The sequence below is a fragment of the Pezoporus wallicus genome, unplaced genomic scaffold (genome assembly GCF_028554395.1).
Source record: "Pezoporus wallicus isolate ANWC-B61680 ecotype Strahan unplaced genomic scaffold, APGP_CSIRO_Pwel_v1 contig_6484, whole genome shotgun sequence".
NCBI classification, from domain to species: Eukaryota; Metazoa; Chordata; class Aves; order Psittaciformes; family Psittacidae; genus Pezoporus; species Pezoporus wallicus.
This window is the reverse complement of record NW_026638903.1, coordinates 2,384,059-2,399,650: the sequence shown is the minus strand read 5'-3', so window position 1 is coordinate 2,399,650 and position 15,592 is coordinate 2,384,059. Positions and strand designations below refer to the sequence as shown.

Sequence of the window (15,592 nt, the reverse complement as noted above, 5' to 3'; positions counted from 1 at the left end):
ATACGCACACACTATACTACCGTAACCTAAGAGCACACTAGCAAAATGCAAAAGTCTGCTAAGCCATAGGTATTTGATGCTGAATGCATTAAGAAGCTTAAGAACACCTTGAAAGCTCTTGGGTTTGAGACGTCTAGGTGAAATGAACAACAATTTTGCCAGCCTACACATGGTCGTGTAGGAAGATGATTATGGCTCCTGACTGATTAACTAAACTGTCTCTGGGAAATAAAAACTAAAAATCCTCACCTTTTGACAACTGTGCACACACAGATATCATACAAAGAACTAACTTAAAAGGGACAACATCATGACAGTTTCTTTAAAGAGACTATCAGTAAAAAATGCAAAGAGCATCACCTCCACACATGCGGGTACCATGGTTTCAGTGAGTAGTAGTTTGGGTAAGAACAGGCAGATTCCACTAGGTTTCTTATTTCTGCATTTGAGATTTATAGCAGGAAAACTAAAAATTTTATTGTAAAATTACTAAGTATGAATATCCAAGTCTAGGCTATTCTGAGGCCCCTAGATCTTCATTAGAAATTGGAAAAGATAGTCCAAACCATTCATTCCTAAAAGGAAGCACAAAGCATTGGTTGGCTTACTAGGATTATCTTTACATTACCTCTTACATTTAAATATATATATAAATGTAATATATGTATATTTTTATACATGCCTATTGCTGCAAAATGCTTGTTTTAACATGGTATCAATAAACAGTGGGGATTAGTTGTACGAACCACAAGTTAGAAAGATCTCTGCAAGCACCACTGATGGAAAAATTTAGATCCCACTGTCTGAAACATGCTTCCTTTCATTCAAAACAAATTAAGAGCAATTTATCAATTCTCTACTCTGAAAATACTTTTATAGTTTACTCTTCAGAGAATTCTGGAATTTCTGCTGAAGCTTATGCCCCTATTTGGAATCAGCTTCAAATTAAGTTTCTCAAGCAGCAGGTCAGTGTTGCTGAGCTTCAATTCTGAAACCCAAGCAGAGATTGAATAAGAAAAGATTTGTGAAGATGAATTTCTCCAAGTGAAAGCAAGCTTTAAGAAAAAAAATTATAAACACGGAAGCTATTCCACATGCTTCACATGCTGTGAACTTGTATTTTTGCTTTTCTTTTAGTTTTAGAAACAGAGCAAGATACTTGATAAATTACATTTTTTTACCATTTTTTCCTTAAGTTACATTTTCCTTACATTTTCCATCAATAGGTATAGGCAGTAGCTTCCCACTTTGTAAACTGCTTAATTGGATATAATCATTATGATAATAGATACTTTTCTTCTTTTATTCTCACCATTTCAACTGATCCGTCTTTTGGATAATACAGAAGTTCATAACGCCGAAAGAGTGAAGCATTTGGGTCATACCATTCAGCAGTGAAAGCAAACCTGTCATCTTGACTCTGGAAATAGAAAAGGGGAGAAAAAGGCTGTTACAGAAAGCATACATGTTTTATATGTAAAAACACACCAACAGAAAACTTCCTTGCATTTGTCATCAGAAAAGTAAAAAAAGGGGAAAAAAAAACCCACTTGAAATGCATTTGCACACTCTGCGTATCATTTTCTGCTTACCACATCTGGTGACATATTTTCACTTTCAGCTATCATGTTTTAAGTATGATGGAACAGCATGGCAGTTTGCCCGGCAATCTCAAAACTTACCCTGATTTTATCAGACACGAAAGATGGACCGTTGTAGGAGTTGTTGTTAGACTTCTTCACTTTGTGAAGTATTTGATTTACTTTAATTTCTTAGAAATAATGTGTTTGCTCACAAATGAAATACAGAATCTTAAGATATTTTCTATTCATTCTACAATAAAACACCTTCCTCTTCCTGAGCAATTATATCTGAACAGCTGTTAATGATGAGATAAATATATTAAAGTTAAGGACAACATTAGTTTGATTGACTACTTCACATACAGCATAAATAGCCCAATCTCATTTACAACTCAGTTTCTGCCCCTAAGGAGTGTGACAAGAAAGGTAGACCGCAGTAATCCTAAAACTGTAGCTACATGCATAGCTCATCCTTCAGAGGACAACTGTTTGCAGCAATGTAAGCACAAAGGCGATGTAATGCATGTGGACCTGCAGTTCTAACACCTCTTAGTGGCATATGTTTGTTAGCTATCAATACCGCAACATCAGTTATTTTACAGCTGCTAGATGGAATTCTAAATTTTTATTTTCTACACCTCCCCTAAATCTCATTCTAGTCCTGAGGGTAAGCACAGTCCTGCCACAGGCTTCCACTTCTTAGACGTATCTGTGCTCTTTTATATATCTTAAATATTTAGACACAACTTGGAGTTCAAGTTAAAGCAATGTAGGTCTTTTTAGTACTCCAGATTTTAGAGAACAGCAGCATTTCAGCTGTTTCAAAGACTGCTCAATAAGCAACAGGACAGAAAGAATTTCCACAGGCTTCCATGAGTATTCTGGAACATCAGCAGGAAAAGAATAATCATTTTCCTAGTGAGTACAAGCCTACAGAGATACAGACATTAAAAACAAAACAAAAACAAAAAAAAACAAACCAAAACAAACAAAACAAAACGGCGAGAGTGATCTTGTCAGTGCATTTTTTCTTTCAGCAACTTCAGCTTAAAACTGACTTATGACTAAGTGCTTTTGCAGGTTGAAGTCCTAACACAAACAGCAGCTGGAAAGGATGAGACAATGAAGAACAATTTCCTGCTCAGTTAATAGCATCATGGCAAGTGCCCCACCCTCTTGTCAGCCTTTATGGTACCCTTACACTGCAAAACAAAGATATGATTATATCAGAGAAAGACCTATGCAATGGGGGCAGCACACTGCTCTGTGAAGATGCAGCTTTCACTTCTACCTGTAGAATTCTGTGCAGCACCGAAAGCCTTATTTACATGAGCTACTGTAACTTTTGTGTTATCTCTACTCTACACACTGCAGCCTTTGACAACACTTAAAAAATCACGTTTTATGTGCAGTATCCAGCACAAAACCTCCCTAGGGCTTACCCTGGTTCCTGGCCCTGACTCAAGCTAGACATGCTTGTGTCTTCATTGCTGCTGCTGCTGCTGTCCTGGAGATACATCAACCAGAACAAATTCTTTCTTATGTCAAAATTCATACCTTAATTTTTCTATATTGACAATAAGCAATAATAATGGCTGACAGACAACAATAAATTACTGATTTCAACCTTGATCTTAAATACACACACACTGCTGGAAGACATCTGATTGATTAATTTGACCATCATCTTGTCAAGAATGGATGCTACAAAAAACCAGTTCTCTACCAAACAGGCTGTCTAAAAAGAAAAATGGCCCTGTTTCTGGAGTACTGTTTAAGAAGCTAACTAGTGACTGATCCATGAAATAAATAAAGATGCACCATTCTTAATCAGGGCCTCCTCACAACATGAAGACATCTATAATTGCATTACGTCATGCTACTTATTTCATATTATAGCATCACTTTAAAATATATTTTCTAGGTAGCAGTTGCCAGAGCAACTACTAATTTTCATTTAAGCAAACCTTCCAAAGCCTCTAAATGCTTACTTGTCTTGGAGAAGTAATGTGTTTCTGTGAATAAGCAAAGAAAACACCATTAGATTTTCGATTAGTCACCAGTATCAGTAAATGGCATCTTCATGTTTACAGTGAGAAACTACATTGTGTGGTGCAGTTTCTCACCAGAAACTACATGTCTGGTGAGGAATTGGTCTGCTTTTTTTCATTTAAAGCAACCTTGGTTCGAAGATTCATTTGAAATTCATTTTATAAGATCATAATGAATGTCTGAGCTATTAATATTTTTATTCAGCAAGCTCTGCTGGCCAGGGCTTCTTACCCAGCTGAATGGCAAAAACGAACATTCTGTATTATCTTCTTTTAGCATTGTAAGCAAATGCAAAGTAACTTAGACTTGAAAAACACTGCAGACCTAACCCCTCAACGCCCAGTAATGTCATCAGCAAACAGGAAAATTTGAATCGGCTCTTATTCTGTATCTGGAAAATGTGGAGAGCTAACAGTTTTCTGAAACAACCAAAACAAGGTCTGTAAAGCTTCTCCTGGGCCATAACTAGAATTTCTCCTGCTTTATACACATAAAATTATCACAATATATATCTCTAAATGTAAAAAATATTATCAGAAGAAAACTTAAGTGCTTACGGGAAACACTGTAAAAATAATTTGGAACAGACTTTGAACAGGTAGATGGTTTCAGAGGCACACGCAGCAAAGTGAAGAAATTCCACATTAAAAGCAAACTGAAGACCCTTCCAGACAAGTATACTGTGAAACACAGTACTGTGAAACACAGGACTGCAATTTTGCTATTGCAGATAGTCATTAAAAGACAATCCTGAAGATAATCATGACATGGAGTAATGTGAACATGGTCTGGTGAGCCCTTGCCAGGCATCACTGTAAAACTGCCACTCCAAGTCAACAACCAATTTAAAATCCTGAGTTTAAAAAACTGAGTACATACTAAGCTCATAATACATCTTTTAAAATAAGAACAAAGACTTCTAATAACTTATTTAGAACAGGAGTAGGATTTTTGAAGGAAAAAAAACAAACACAAAAACCTGTCCCCTTCCCATTACATACTGTAAAGACTGCAATAAAAATCTAAGTCTTCACAGCCCTGAAATCATCTTTTCTGAACTCTTACTTTCAATCGATTTACTGCTCAATCAACAGAACTGCTATGGCAAACAACCTTCTTGCACAACCTTTCACTAGTGTGCCCTGGACTGCAACATGGGAAGGAGTCTCAAAGATGAGATAGTAATATGGGAGACATGCAAAGTTTCATCCTTGTTCATCCTCCTAACAAAGGAAACTCAAAGAGAAAATATTGTCCAGAGCAGAGTGATTAGAGAGCACTGATGGTGGTATCGTGTTTAATGCACCTCACAGCTCGAGACCAGTACTGAGTCCTGAAGTGGGAAGATTTCACAGCCCTTGACCAGGGAGCCCTAGCACCTCACTCCCCCAGGAAATGGCTGAAACACATTAGTCACTAGTGAAGTCACATCACTGTGAACAGCTTGAGTAATAATAAATCGACTCTATAAATACATTATAAGTCAAAAAATTCTTGCTTTAAAACAGTATTTTCCATTCATTTCTGTACCATGCCCTCATTAAAATCACACATAGCCTCCGCTCTCACGACTAAGCAATTAACCAAGCAATAACTAATGGGGGAGACACAATTTTTCATAACTTTTCACATCAGGGGAAAAACTACCAGCATTAAAAATCCCAGCAGTGACTGTGCGCTTTATAGTTACATACTGATAGTTTTAGAGGAGCTGTCTTGAGCTCAATTTTTACAGCCCCCTTCCATGGTAAATTCTAAAGCCACTGAAATCAGTGATGTCAAGAGTTCACCCCTGTGAATACAGAAAGAATAATCTTTTTCTTCCTTCCTCTTTTAACAAACTGTACAGAAAAACATTTGGATGCATGTGTAGGTTTTGCTAGCTTACACTTTTTTGTTTATATTGGTATGTGTGAATATGCAGTAGGATGGCTTTGCGCACACGAGAAACATCTACTGAAGTACAGATGAATTAAAAAACAAAATAAATCTGGAACTTAGTTCTGAAAGTGATGGGGGAAGCAGTCATTCTCAGCTAGTATGGGAATAAGTTCTAGAAGCTAAACCCAAGCACTTATGAAAGAACTGTGCTCACAAAAAACTCTGCTGCAGAAGGAAATGTTTTCTCTGGAACATGGAGGACATCTTTGGCCAGAGCCTTGAGTGATATGGTTTAGTGTGAGGTGTCCCTGCCCATGGCAGGGGGGGTGGAACTTGTTGATCTTAAGGTCTTTCCCAACCCTAACTATTCTATGATTCTATAGCTGCCAAGGAAGCTCATAACCAGGTAGCAGAATGCTTAGCACGCTGGACAGGAAACGCTCTCTTGTCCTGTAAACCTTTTAGACTACCACAGGGCTTCTGTTCTGCAGTAAAACAAAAGCAAAGCTTTCAAAGGTTTTCATGAGAAGCAACTGTAGTAGAACGGCAGTTCAGGGAGTAAGCAACTTGCATGGGAAGGTGGACAAACAATTTTATCCCTCTCATCTGAAACGTGAAGAACATATCTCTGGATTTCGTTTTCCTAGCTTCAAGATGCCTCCTGACTGCCATTCTATTTGTCTCTTCTGGGGTGTGTACTTTTGTCCTCTTCCTCTAGTTCTGACTAGAAATTTCATCCTAGAGTTTCTCTTACAATGGAGGTCACAGGGAATCAGGAACCACATAACCATTACTGGTTACATGCACACTCAGCCTTACCACAGCCTAAGGAATAGTGAGATGATTCCCCTCACTATTATATGGGCAACATATTTTTACTAAGATCCTGCCTTTCACATGAGTTTCTTTTTTTTTCCATTATAAAGGTAATTCTGTCCCATCTATAAGCTTAAAGTTAGTATTTTTCTGCAAGTTTGTCACTTTATGCTTTTGAGCTGTAATCTCTGTGATCTGTAATTGACTGGAGCAAATACATGTACCTAAACTAGTTATCAGCCTGCAGCTTATCATAATCCCTTTAACTTAATACTCAAGACAACTTCACATAAAACAGCATCAAAGTATTTCTTAAAATTAGAAAACCTCCAAGGTATCTAGAAAATGCATCTTTACATGCTATTAGCAATCTGGTCTCTATAAGGCTTATACACGTTATCAGGAACTTCAACATGCATGACACATCGACACAGGCTCACGGCCTGTTGCCCACATATTTGCAAGCTTAGGAATCATGAAGAGTATTTCTACATTGTAAGTAGGCAGCTTCGTGTCTGCTGCTCCTTCGATCTTTTCAGTGACTCAATGACTTTGAAATCAGACCAGAGAGAAAAAGAATCAAGTGAGCTGAATCAACTCCCAACAAAGCAATAAAAAGACTGCAGGAACCTCAGTAAAAGCTGAATCATAGCCAAAAGGATCCATCTTGATATCTGTACTCTGTATTTTGTAAAACTGCTATCAAAGGGAAAACCTGCAGTCAAGCACTGATCTAAGAATTAAGCTGCTTCTATGAAAATAACTGGGAACAGGATGGACCAGCAGACAGGAACATATTACACAAAAAAACCCAAACTTTCTGGAAAAAGCCTGTTGAAACTTTCTAAAATTCTGGCAATAGTTTCAAGAAAAACATTTCTTTTACAACCTGTTCCCCCAAACCAGACTGGTGGCACTCTCAAAAATATTTTGGAAGAGCAAGAATGTTTTTATGAAAATTAGAATGGTATCAAAAGACAAGGATATAAATTATTTTAAAACCTTTCTGGTGAAGATATCAAGAAGCTGACTGACCCCAACATCAGGTAGTCTGCTTATGCATTAACATTTACTTACCTTATGCTTCTAGGGAAAAAAAAGATTAAAAAAAAAAAAAATCACAATTGTATGTGAGTTTGCCAGCCACTCTCTTTGGCAAAAAAAAGATAGCATTTGTTGAAATGGCCGATTAACAGGTATCTTTCTCCTTGTCTTACCTCTTTGTAGGTTTTACAAAAAAATTACTATTGTTGTACATTTTGGCATTCCTTAGCCACATGTTGGCCTCATGCTCTTCAGACCACAAGCTGAAGTGGGGAACCTGACCAGCCTTCATCAAGAATATTATTCTCAGAATTGGGTCCAGAAGTTACTGTTGTAGACATAGATAAACCTCTAACAGAAGGTATTTAAGTCCTGCTACGAATTATTTGAAACAGTCCCTCAAAATTCATTAAGTCACCAATCCCTCATCTGGCAGACCATTCATCACTGCAGAGTTTACTCTGCTTTCTGGTTCTGCAGAGGACTCCAGCACAAATGAGAAGAAAGTCACTGATAAACTCCTTGGCTGAGGAGCAGGTCATGAATTTCAACCAGATCTAGCTCCACCTTCCTCAAAGACACAGTCTTATACTCCCCCAGCAGGCCAAAGATAAAAGCACTGTCACAATACCACCTGCTTTCTTAAGAGCCCCAGAAATACTTCGCATTTTGATTGCTCTAAATGGTTCGCTTATTAGCTGTCCTGTTCTCCCATTCTAACATCCTCCTAGCTTTGCTTTATTTTCAGCTGAATGCTTTCAGGTGCATCTATCCAGGGAACTGCAGGCCTGGAAGGATGCCCAGCTTTCCAAGTAGCACTGAGTGCTTATGAATTCAGAACACCACACAAAAAAAAAATGGAACTTCAATTAGGCTCAAAGATGGTCTCAGCTAGTGGATTAGGAGTGCTCCTCTTTCATGTAAGGACATCTTAAATCTGAGAGGCCCCTGCAAATAAATCTATAAAGCTGAAGAAAAAAATAAAATAAACATTTAAAACATTGGAATCTCTAAAAAAAGTTACATAAAAAGTCAAGACATCAAACGGGACATATCTTAAGCATGAACTTAAACAGGGGATATTTAGGTTAGATATAAAGAAAAAAATCTTTACTGCGAGGTTGGTAAGGCACTGGAAGAGGTTGCCCAGAGAAGCTGTGGCTGCTCCATTCCTGGCAGTGTTCAAGACCAGGTTGGATGGAGCTTTGAGCAACCTGGTCTAGTGGAACGTGTCCCTGCCCATGGCAGGGGTTTGGAACTGGGTGATCTTTAAGGTCCCTTCCAACCCAAGCCATGCTATGGTTCAACATGAATCTTTTCATGGACTTCTGTGCAATCTCAGGCAAGTCAACTTCAATTTTTGTGCATCCTTTTCTCCAGCTGTAACAAAATCCTTACTCTGGGAGGGCTTGCCACTCTGGGCATCAGTAAATAAAAAGGATTCTTGTATTATAAAAGCTGTAAAGCAATTCTAGCTTATACAAATTAGGCAGCTTAACTTCCTTTTATACAATCTATGCCTGGACTGCTGCAGAGAGATGCATTTCGGAGGGCAAAGGAATGGTTAGCTAGATGTATGCTGTCTCCATCACAATGCAAACCACTTGCTTCTTCATCAGATGTCTGTATCTTCGTCAGGCTGAACAAGCAGAACAGTATGTTTAACTACAACAGGCAACAATCTTAAACAAATAAACTCCCAAACCACTATTTTCAGCTTTCCTCAGGACTACTTGTCATTACTAAATAACAAGTACTTCTGCAAACATGACAAATAACGAGGCCTGGTTCTCTATACTTATGTTTCTTGGCTGTTTTGAATTCAGCCTCTCTTCAGTTCAGGCATTTAATAAGGGCTCATACCCACCTGGACTCTCTGATGCTTAAGTAGGGCTGAGCTCACACTGAAGTCTTTCTGTAAAGATTCTTTAGGGGATTTTCCCCACCTCTCCCCAATCTTGTAAAACCTGGAGGAACATCATTATCCCTCTGCTAAATCTGACTGAATCTGCCATTAAATTTCAAACTTCCCAGGGGAAAAAATTAGTGGTCAGATACACACCAACAGACTGTGATCACAAACTTTGGTTTTCTGTGGCAAATAGGCTGAAAGCAGCTGCATGAAAAAAAAAAAAAAATCTATTTACACACTACAAGTAATTCTCCATCATCAATAATTCTTTTTTTCTTTTTTTAAATAAATCCGTTTGTGAAAGAAAAGGGAAAGGCAAAAAAAGTGCAGCCACTAAATGTTAACAATTTTGCAAGGCAGAAATAAGAAACTTCAGACATACTGGTGGTATTTCACAAATGACAATGAGTGCCAGAAAAGTGCTCTTTTTTTTCAACATTGTAATGTACCTTAAATACCCACATGAATCCCCAGCAGTGCATGCCTATTAAGCTGTGTTATTCAACCCATCTTCTACCTTCACAGTTCCTCTAATACAGGATATTTTCCAGGCAAAACTTAAATCTACAATACTGTGTAGATAGAGCACTCAATTAGCTCTGTCTCTTAAAACTCATTTTCCTCCTCCTCTTCTATTCATGTTTCTGACACATGAGCTGGTATAATTTTTAGAACTCCAATTCTGTAGCCCCCTCACTGCTGTTGGACCTCCCACCGCTTTCTTGACAGGCTTTTCTTTGGTCAAAAAGTAAAATCAGAAGATCACTTTTCCAATGGAGAAACATCTGGCAACTGCAATTTCCTTTGCAGTGTCTTGACTGCTGACGATTCTCAATCCAAACCTCACATTCAGAAATTCACTCATGAATTACTTTGTAAGCTTATCTCTTTTTATCCTCCCCTTGTAGAAAACAAATTGTACATATCGAAAATTTCACACAAATTCAAGGTAACTTTTTTCAAATTAATTAAACATTGCTTAAAATTATTAAAACTCTTAATAATCTTTGGAAATCTATTAAATGAGTCAATGAAACACTTGACTGCATTCACATTCACCTTCCTGCAAACAGGTGCTACATCCTTTACATTCACAGTTTTCTGACTCCAAATTATTCCGGGTACCCAGGCTTCTCAGGTGCCTTTTGTACTGTTATGCCTATTGCTGGCTGACCATCTGTTGCCAAGTAACACAGGGATACTTCTGCCTCTGTAGCACTAACCAAGTGAATCTCGCTCTTTGACTGAGATCTCAGTTCAGTAAATCACCCCCATATATGCTCAAGGGTTGTGATGAACACAGCTCTAAAAGGCTGAAGGCCCCAAGTTTTCTTACTAGATTTAGGAATCTGCAATCCCACCTCCCATCCATGAAATTATCTTGCTGTTCTGACAATTTACTAAGCAAGAACTGTTCTTTTACTATTAGATTATGTAAATTCTGTAAGCTTCCTATGAAGTGTGTAGGCATGATTAGTGTAACCTATTCTTTTTTCCCCAGTCTCTCATAAAAGAGAATCAAGAATTCAAATCTTCAACCATTAAGTCTAATCCTCTGCAATTATATATTATAGTTAAGTATTTAGTTACGGGATTCATGTTATTCCTCTAATTACGGAATATAATTTCTCTAAAGCTCACAAAGGATGCTGTACTGCTGTTGACTGCTCTGACGACAGGTTTAGCTTTAGAAGGCCAGGTACACCTTGTCTTCAGGGGAATGTGTCCCCATTTAATGCCTGTTTATAAAGCTGCAGATCATAAATTACATTACTGTACTCTTAATTACATGATCACATGCAATTCCTCTAAGAGCAGTCAGTGCTTATCTGCCTCCACTAACTCAAGAAGAGTCTGACAATGATACCAGCAAAAAGCAGAGATGCTCTCTGACTCATAACAGTATTTATAACACATCATCTCACCTAATTACATCTGAGCACGAAGTTTAGGTGCTTTGCACCAGTCCACAGTAGGAGAAACTAACACTACCATGGTCAGCTGCTGAATGCTGGGTCTCTAACTTTGAATATGAGGTTAGTGTCTGTATGTGATCCAAATACATTGAGCTACCTGGGCACATCCCATTACAAGATCCAATCTATCCTGTATTTACAAGAAAAAACATTTTTGAAAGGCTCAAAACTTGGCCTCAAATTAGAACTGATGGCAATACTCGAAGGTAGTCTTCTTTCATAGAGACCATTCCTCTGACAAACATTCAGCTTTCAATTTCCAATCTTTTCAGAACTAAAGTTCTTCAGAGGAACACTGAACTTACTTTTTTTATTATTAGGATCCTGAGATGTTTTCAATTTTTCTTCCTTCCCCTCCCCTCCCATTCTTATTCAAGTCTTCCATTATACTTTCAACCTCCAGTAGAAACTGTCTGGAAAATTTCAAGCCGAATGGTTAAAATTTCAGAAAGTTATGAGCAGTTGGAAGTAGAGGTTTGATAAGGGAACACCTGCAAATCCTGAACCAAAGCTATCAACAGCACTTCAAACTAGCATAATGCCTACAGCATCTTCAGATTATCTCAACTCATAATAATCTTCTGAAAAGCATTTTTTACAAGAATCAGTTGGTTGCCTTGGAACCACAGCTAAGGGGGAAGGGTCCTTTAGCCAGCTGATACCACGAGCATTAGCACCCAGGAGGTTGTGCGAATGCTCTAAAGACCACACATCCTGCATCTACCTTGAACAGTCAGAACTTACAACAGTCAAGTAACAATTTACAATCCCGTGAAATAGACAAACAACTCTGCTGACACATTTCTTATTCACTGCTGTGGGCACTTAACACAAGCATTTTGTCTGCACTGCTGTTTAACTAGATGTTGACATTAAAATACTATTTTTTCTCAGATTGCCTCAAATATTAATTCTGAAGTAGTTGGACTAAATCCAGATTTCAGCCAGTACAGATGTCGTGGTCATACATCCTTCATTCTGAAGTCAGGCTAATGACAAGCTACATGTGAACAGAAGTTCCCGTGACAAAAGCTGTGATTCTTAAAAACATAATTAAGGTCGTTAAAATTACTGAAGAATTCCATGCAAATACAGAGGGTAAAACAAGCTCTCTGGAACACACCTCCGGAGAGAGCCACTTCTTTGCAAATACAGGAGCACCCTCTGGTGCTCAAACACAGGTTGAGCACCTTATTTAAACCTCAAGAATTAATTCACAAAATGATCTGTAAAAAGCCGTCTGATGGTGTCTCTTCCTCGTGCACCATGCCTCACAATTAATAACCTTATAAAAGGATTTAGAAACTACTAAATTATAAAGCACAGATCACCACAGTCTGTGTGATAAAGTCCTTTCACACAGGAAAACTGCTGACACACAAGCACGGGGCCTACAATATCTGGCCTCCAAAAATGCTAAAGCCACATGTTTTAAATGAGTATCAGAGCTGAGCACTCCAGGACAACTTGCAAGGGCCACCTCACAGAGGTCTTCTGATACTGAGAACATACGTCTTTATTAGGCATTAGTGTGAGAAACAAAGAATTTCTACCTTTTGTATGTGCTTATGTGATTAGGGAATATCCTGATACAAGGTCTCCAGGGAGACCTTATCACAGCATTCCAGTACTTAAAGGGGGGACTAAAAGGAAACTGGAAGTTTTTACAAGGGCATGTACAGTCAAGGGGAATGGCTTTAAACTGAAAGAGGGGAGACTTAGATTAAAAATAAGGAAGAGATTCTTCCCTGTGAGAGTGGTGAAGCACTGGCACAGGCTGCCCAGAGAAGCTGTGGCTGCCTGACAGTGCTCAAGGCCAGGCTGGATTGATGCTTTGAGCAACCTGGTCTAGAGGAAGGTGTCCCTGCCTGTGGCAGGGGAGTTGCAACTAGATCACCTTTAAGGTCTCTTCCAACCAAAAGCATTCTGTTTCTATGATATTCTTGTTATACATGCAAAAAATTGCTAAGCTGTCATTCTTATTACTAAGCTGCAGCAGTGTGTCCCAGAGCCCGGCTATACAGATTTTATTCCCTTTATCAAACCTTACACTGCTTTTTCTCTTTTTCTTTCTATTTTGTTGGCTGGCAGAGAACTACCATGTTCCACCCACAAAACACAACTGAGTGACCTTGGTGTGCTGCTTACGCATCAGTGCCTCTTGTTTCCATCTGTCTAAGGAGACAAGTAAACACAACATAGTTTGGGAGGATTAGGCCAAGCACAGCGCTTACTTCCAGGAAACAGTACTTGTGGTGATTATTCCTGGTAGCAACAATTCGTGGAAACAGCCCTCTTCGGATTCACAAAAACAGGTTTTCCCTACTATCACAGTTTCTCACCAGCCAGTTAATGATTGGCAGGGTATACTAGCTGGATATACTAGATCACCACAATGTTTTAGAAACTGGCACTAAAATGCTCAACTGAGCAGTCAAAAATGCTTTTCAGAGGCACACTATTGTGTTTGAATGCTATTGAACAGAAAAGATAAAACATTCAGGTTTTTGTGTTTAGCCACTGGCCACCAGGGTCTTACAAGACACGATATAAGGCTGGGAACACAGCCTGCTCAGCTCAGAGAATGCTGAGGCTGACCTTGCTATTTTCGACAACTACCCAAGTGAAGGACACCAAAGACAGGCCTAGACCCTTCTTGAAGGCGCACAGTGATAGCAAAAAGGACAAAAGTTGAAACATGGGACATTCCAGTTACGCATTAGGAAAAAAATAGCTCAAGGGTGGTCAAACGCTGGCACAGGCTGCCCAGAGGTGGGTGCAACCTCCATCTTCAGAGATGTTCAGAACTTGCCTGTACATGGCCTGGAGAAGCCTTGTCTGGTTAGACCTGTTTTAAGCAGGTTGGAGGTCCCTTCCAACCTAAATAATCTATCTACGATTCTTATTATAGCTTGGCAGCTCCTTGACCAAAGGTAATTACCATCCTTCCAAGCTTCCCCAGAGCCTACACAGATCTGCTGTGTGCATATATTAACAATGATTTAGATGTGCTTTCAAAATTTAAGACCTCTGGCAGAACATTCTTTAGTATAAATTTTATCCCTATCAAATCTGTCTGGAACAACTCCCTGAATACCACCAGCTATGTCATCAAATTCTATTCTTTTTTAGTTTCAGCTGAAAGTTTGTAACTTTTCTTTATTCCCAGTGATGGTTCACTGAGTAATTCCTGAGTCTCTTCAGTTTCTGACAATGTAAAAAAGAAATCCAACATACAATGAGAACAGAGGTGTCAAAGTTTTTAAGAACTGCACCTATAACCCAAAGGATCCAGAGAGACCTGGGTTTATCTGGGTGATAAACGGAGATGAGTACAGAATTTATCATTAGGTAATCCTAGATAATTTTGACTATTATAATGTAAACTCTTTGAGCCACTCCATCAGAAGAGCCATCAAAGCATCTAAAATTACTTTTAGAGGTGGCAATTTCTGCAAACCAAAGCCATGATTTGGCTAGAGTAGGAGGTAATTTATCCCATGGATTCCGAACCTGTCAACTTTAAACTTGTAAGGTGGTATTTTATATAGCGCATAAAGATGGCAGCATCATACCCATTTGGCTGACAGAAGGCAAAGACTGCAATTTTATTGGCTACATTTTCTGCAATATACACAGCCTATCTGCTCAAGAAGTAAATTAACAGTATTTGGAAACACTAGTTCAAGAAGAAACCACATCATATTTTTGATGCTCATACAAAGACTCACCATGCAATAAGCATTTAAAGGCTACCTGATAGCATTTTGTTTATTCTTAACTCACGTTGCATACCATACTTTGTCTTTCCCTGTCATGAAATGTTGCAAATGACAGTTAGCCATTAAGGAAGGAAACCTGTCTTTGCAGCTGTTTTTGTCATGCAATCTTACACCTGAAAAGGTCAGGCCATGATGCAGCTGAAAAAAGTCAATTTAATCACCAGCTGGCACTCTAGTGAACTTGAGTCTTGTTTTAAGACCAAAGAAGCAAATCTTAAGCATTAGGAAATTGTCTTTTGAGGAGATTTTGAATCTTTTCCTGGAAGAGCTAAAAATGGTTTGTGTTTTTGATTTGGCTGTTAGTGTTGGTAGTGTTTTGTTGTTTGGGGTTTTTCTTTTTTTTAATGGCAATTAATTTGCAACAAAAAGTATATAATTTGAAAATTGTTAAAAGTTATTTCATAAACATGCACTTTTTTAGGAAAGTCTATTAGCAGGAAGGAGTTTTGTCTCTATGATCAGCTCTGAATGACAGCTCTTCACCAAAGTTATCCCATTTTACCAGTTAATCCAGTATGGGTAATATTACTGGTTCCCAAATTAAAC

At 38.4% G+C, this 15,592-nt stretch overlaps 1 protein-coding gene across 1 annotated transcript in view; it reads right to left on the bottom strand.

Annotated features, from left to right (window-relative positions):
• Positions 1 to 15,592, bottom strand: part of NME7 (NME/NM23 family member 7) — a 91,761-nt gene that overhangs the window by 72,579 nt on the left and 3,590 nt on the right. The window contains exon 2 of the mRNA XM_057413107.1: positions 1,313 to 1,420. Within this exon, the coding sequence (XP_057269090.1) occupies positions 1,313 to 1,420 (108 nt within the window). The remainder of the gene's footprint in view (positions 1 to 1,312; positions 1,421 to 15,592) is intronic.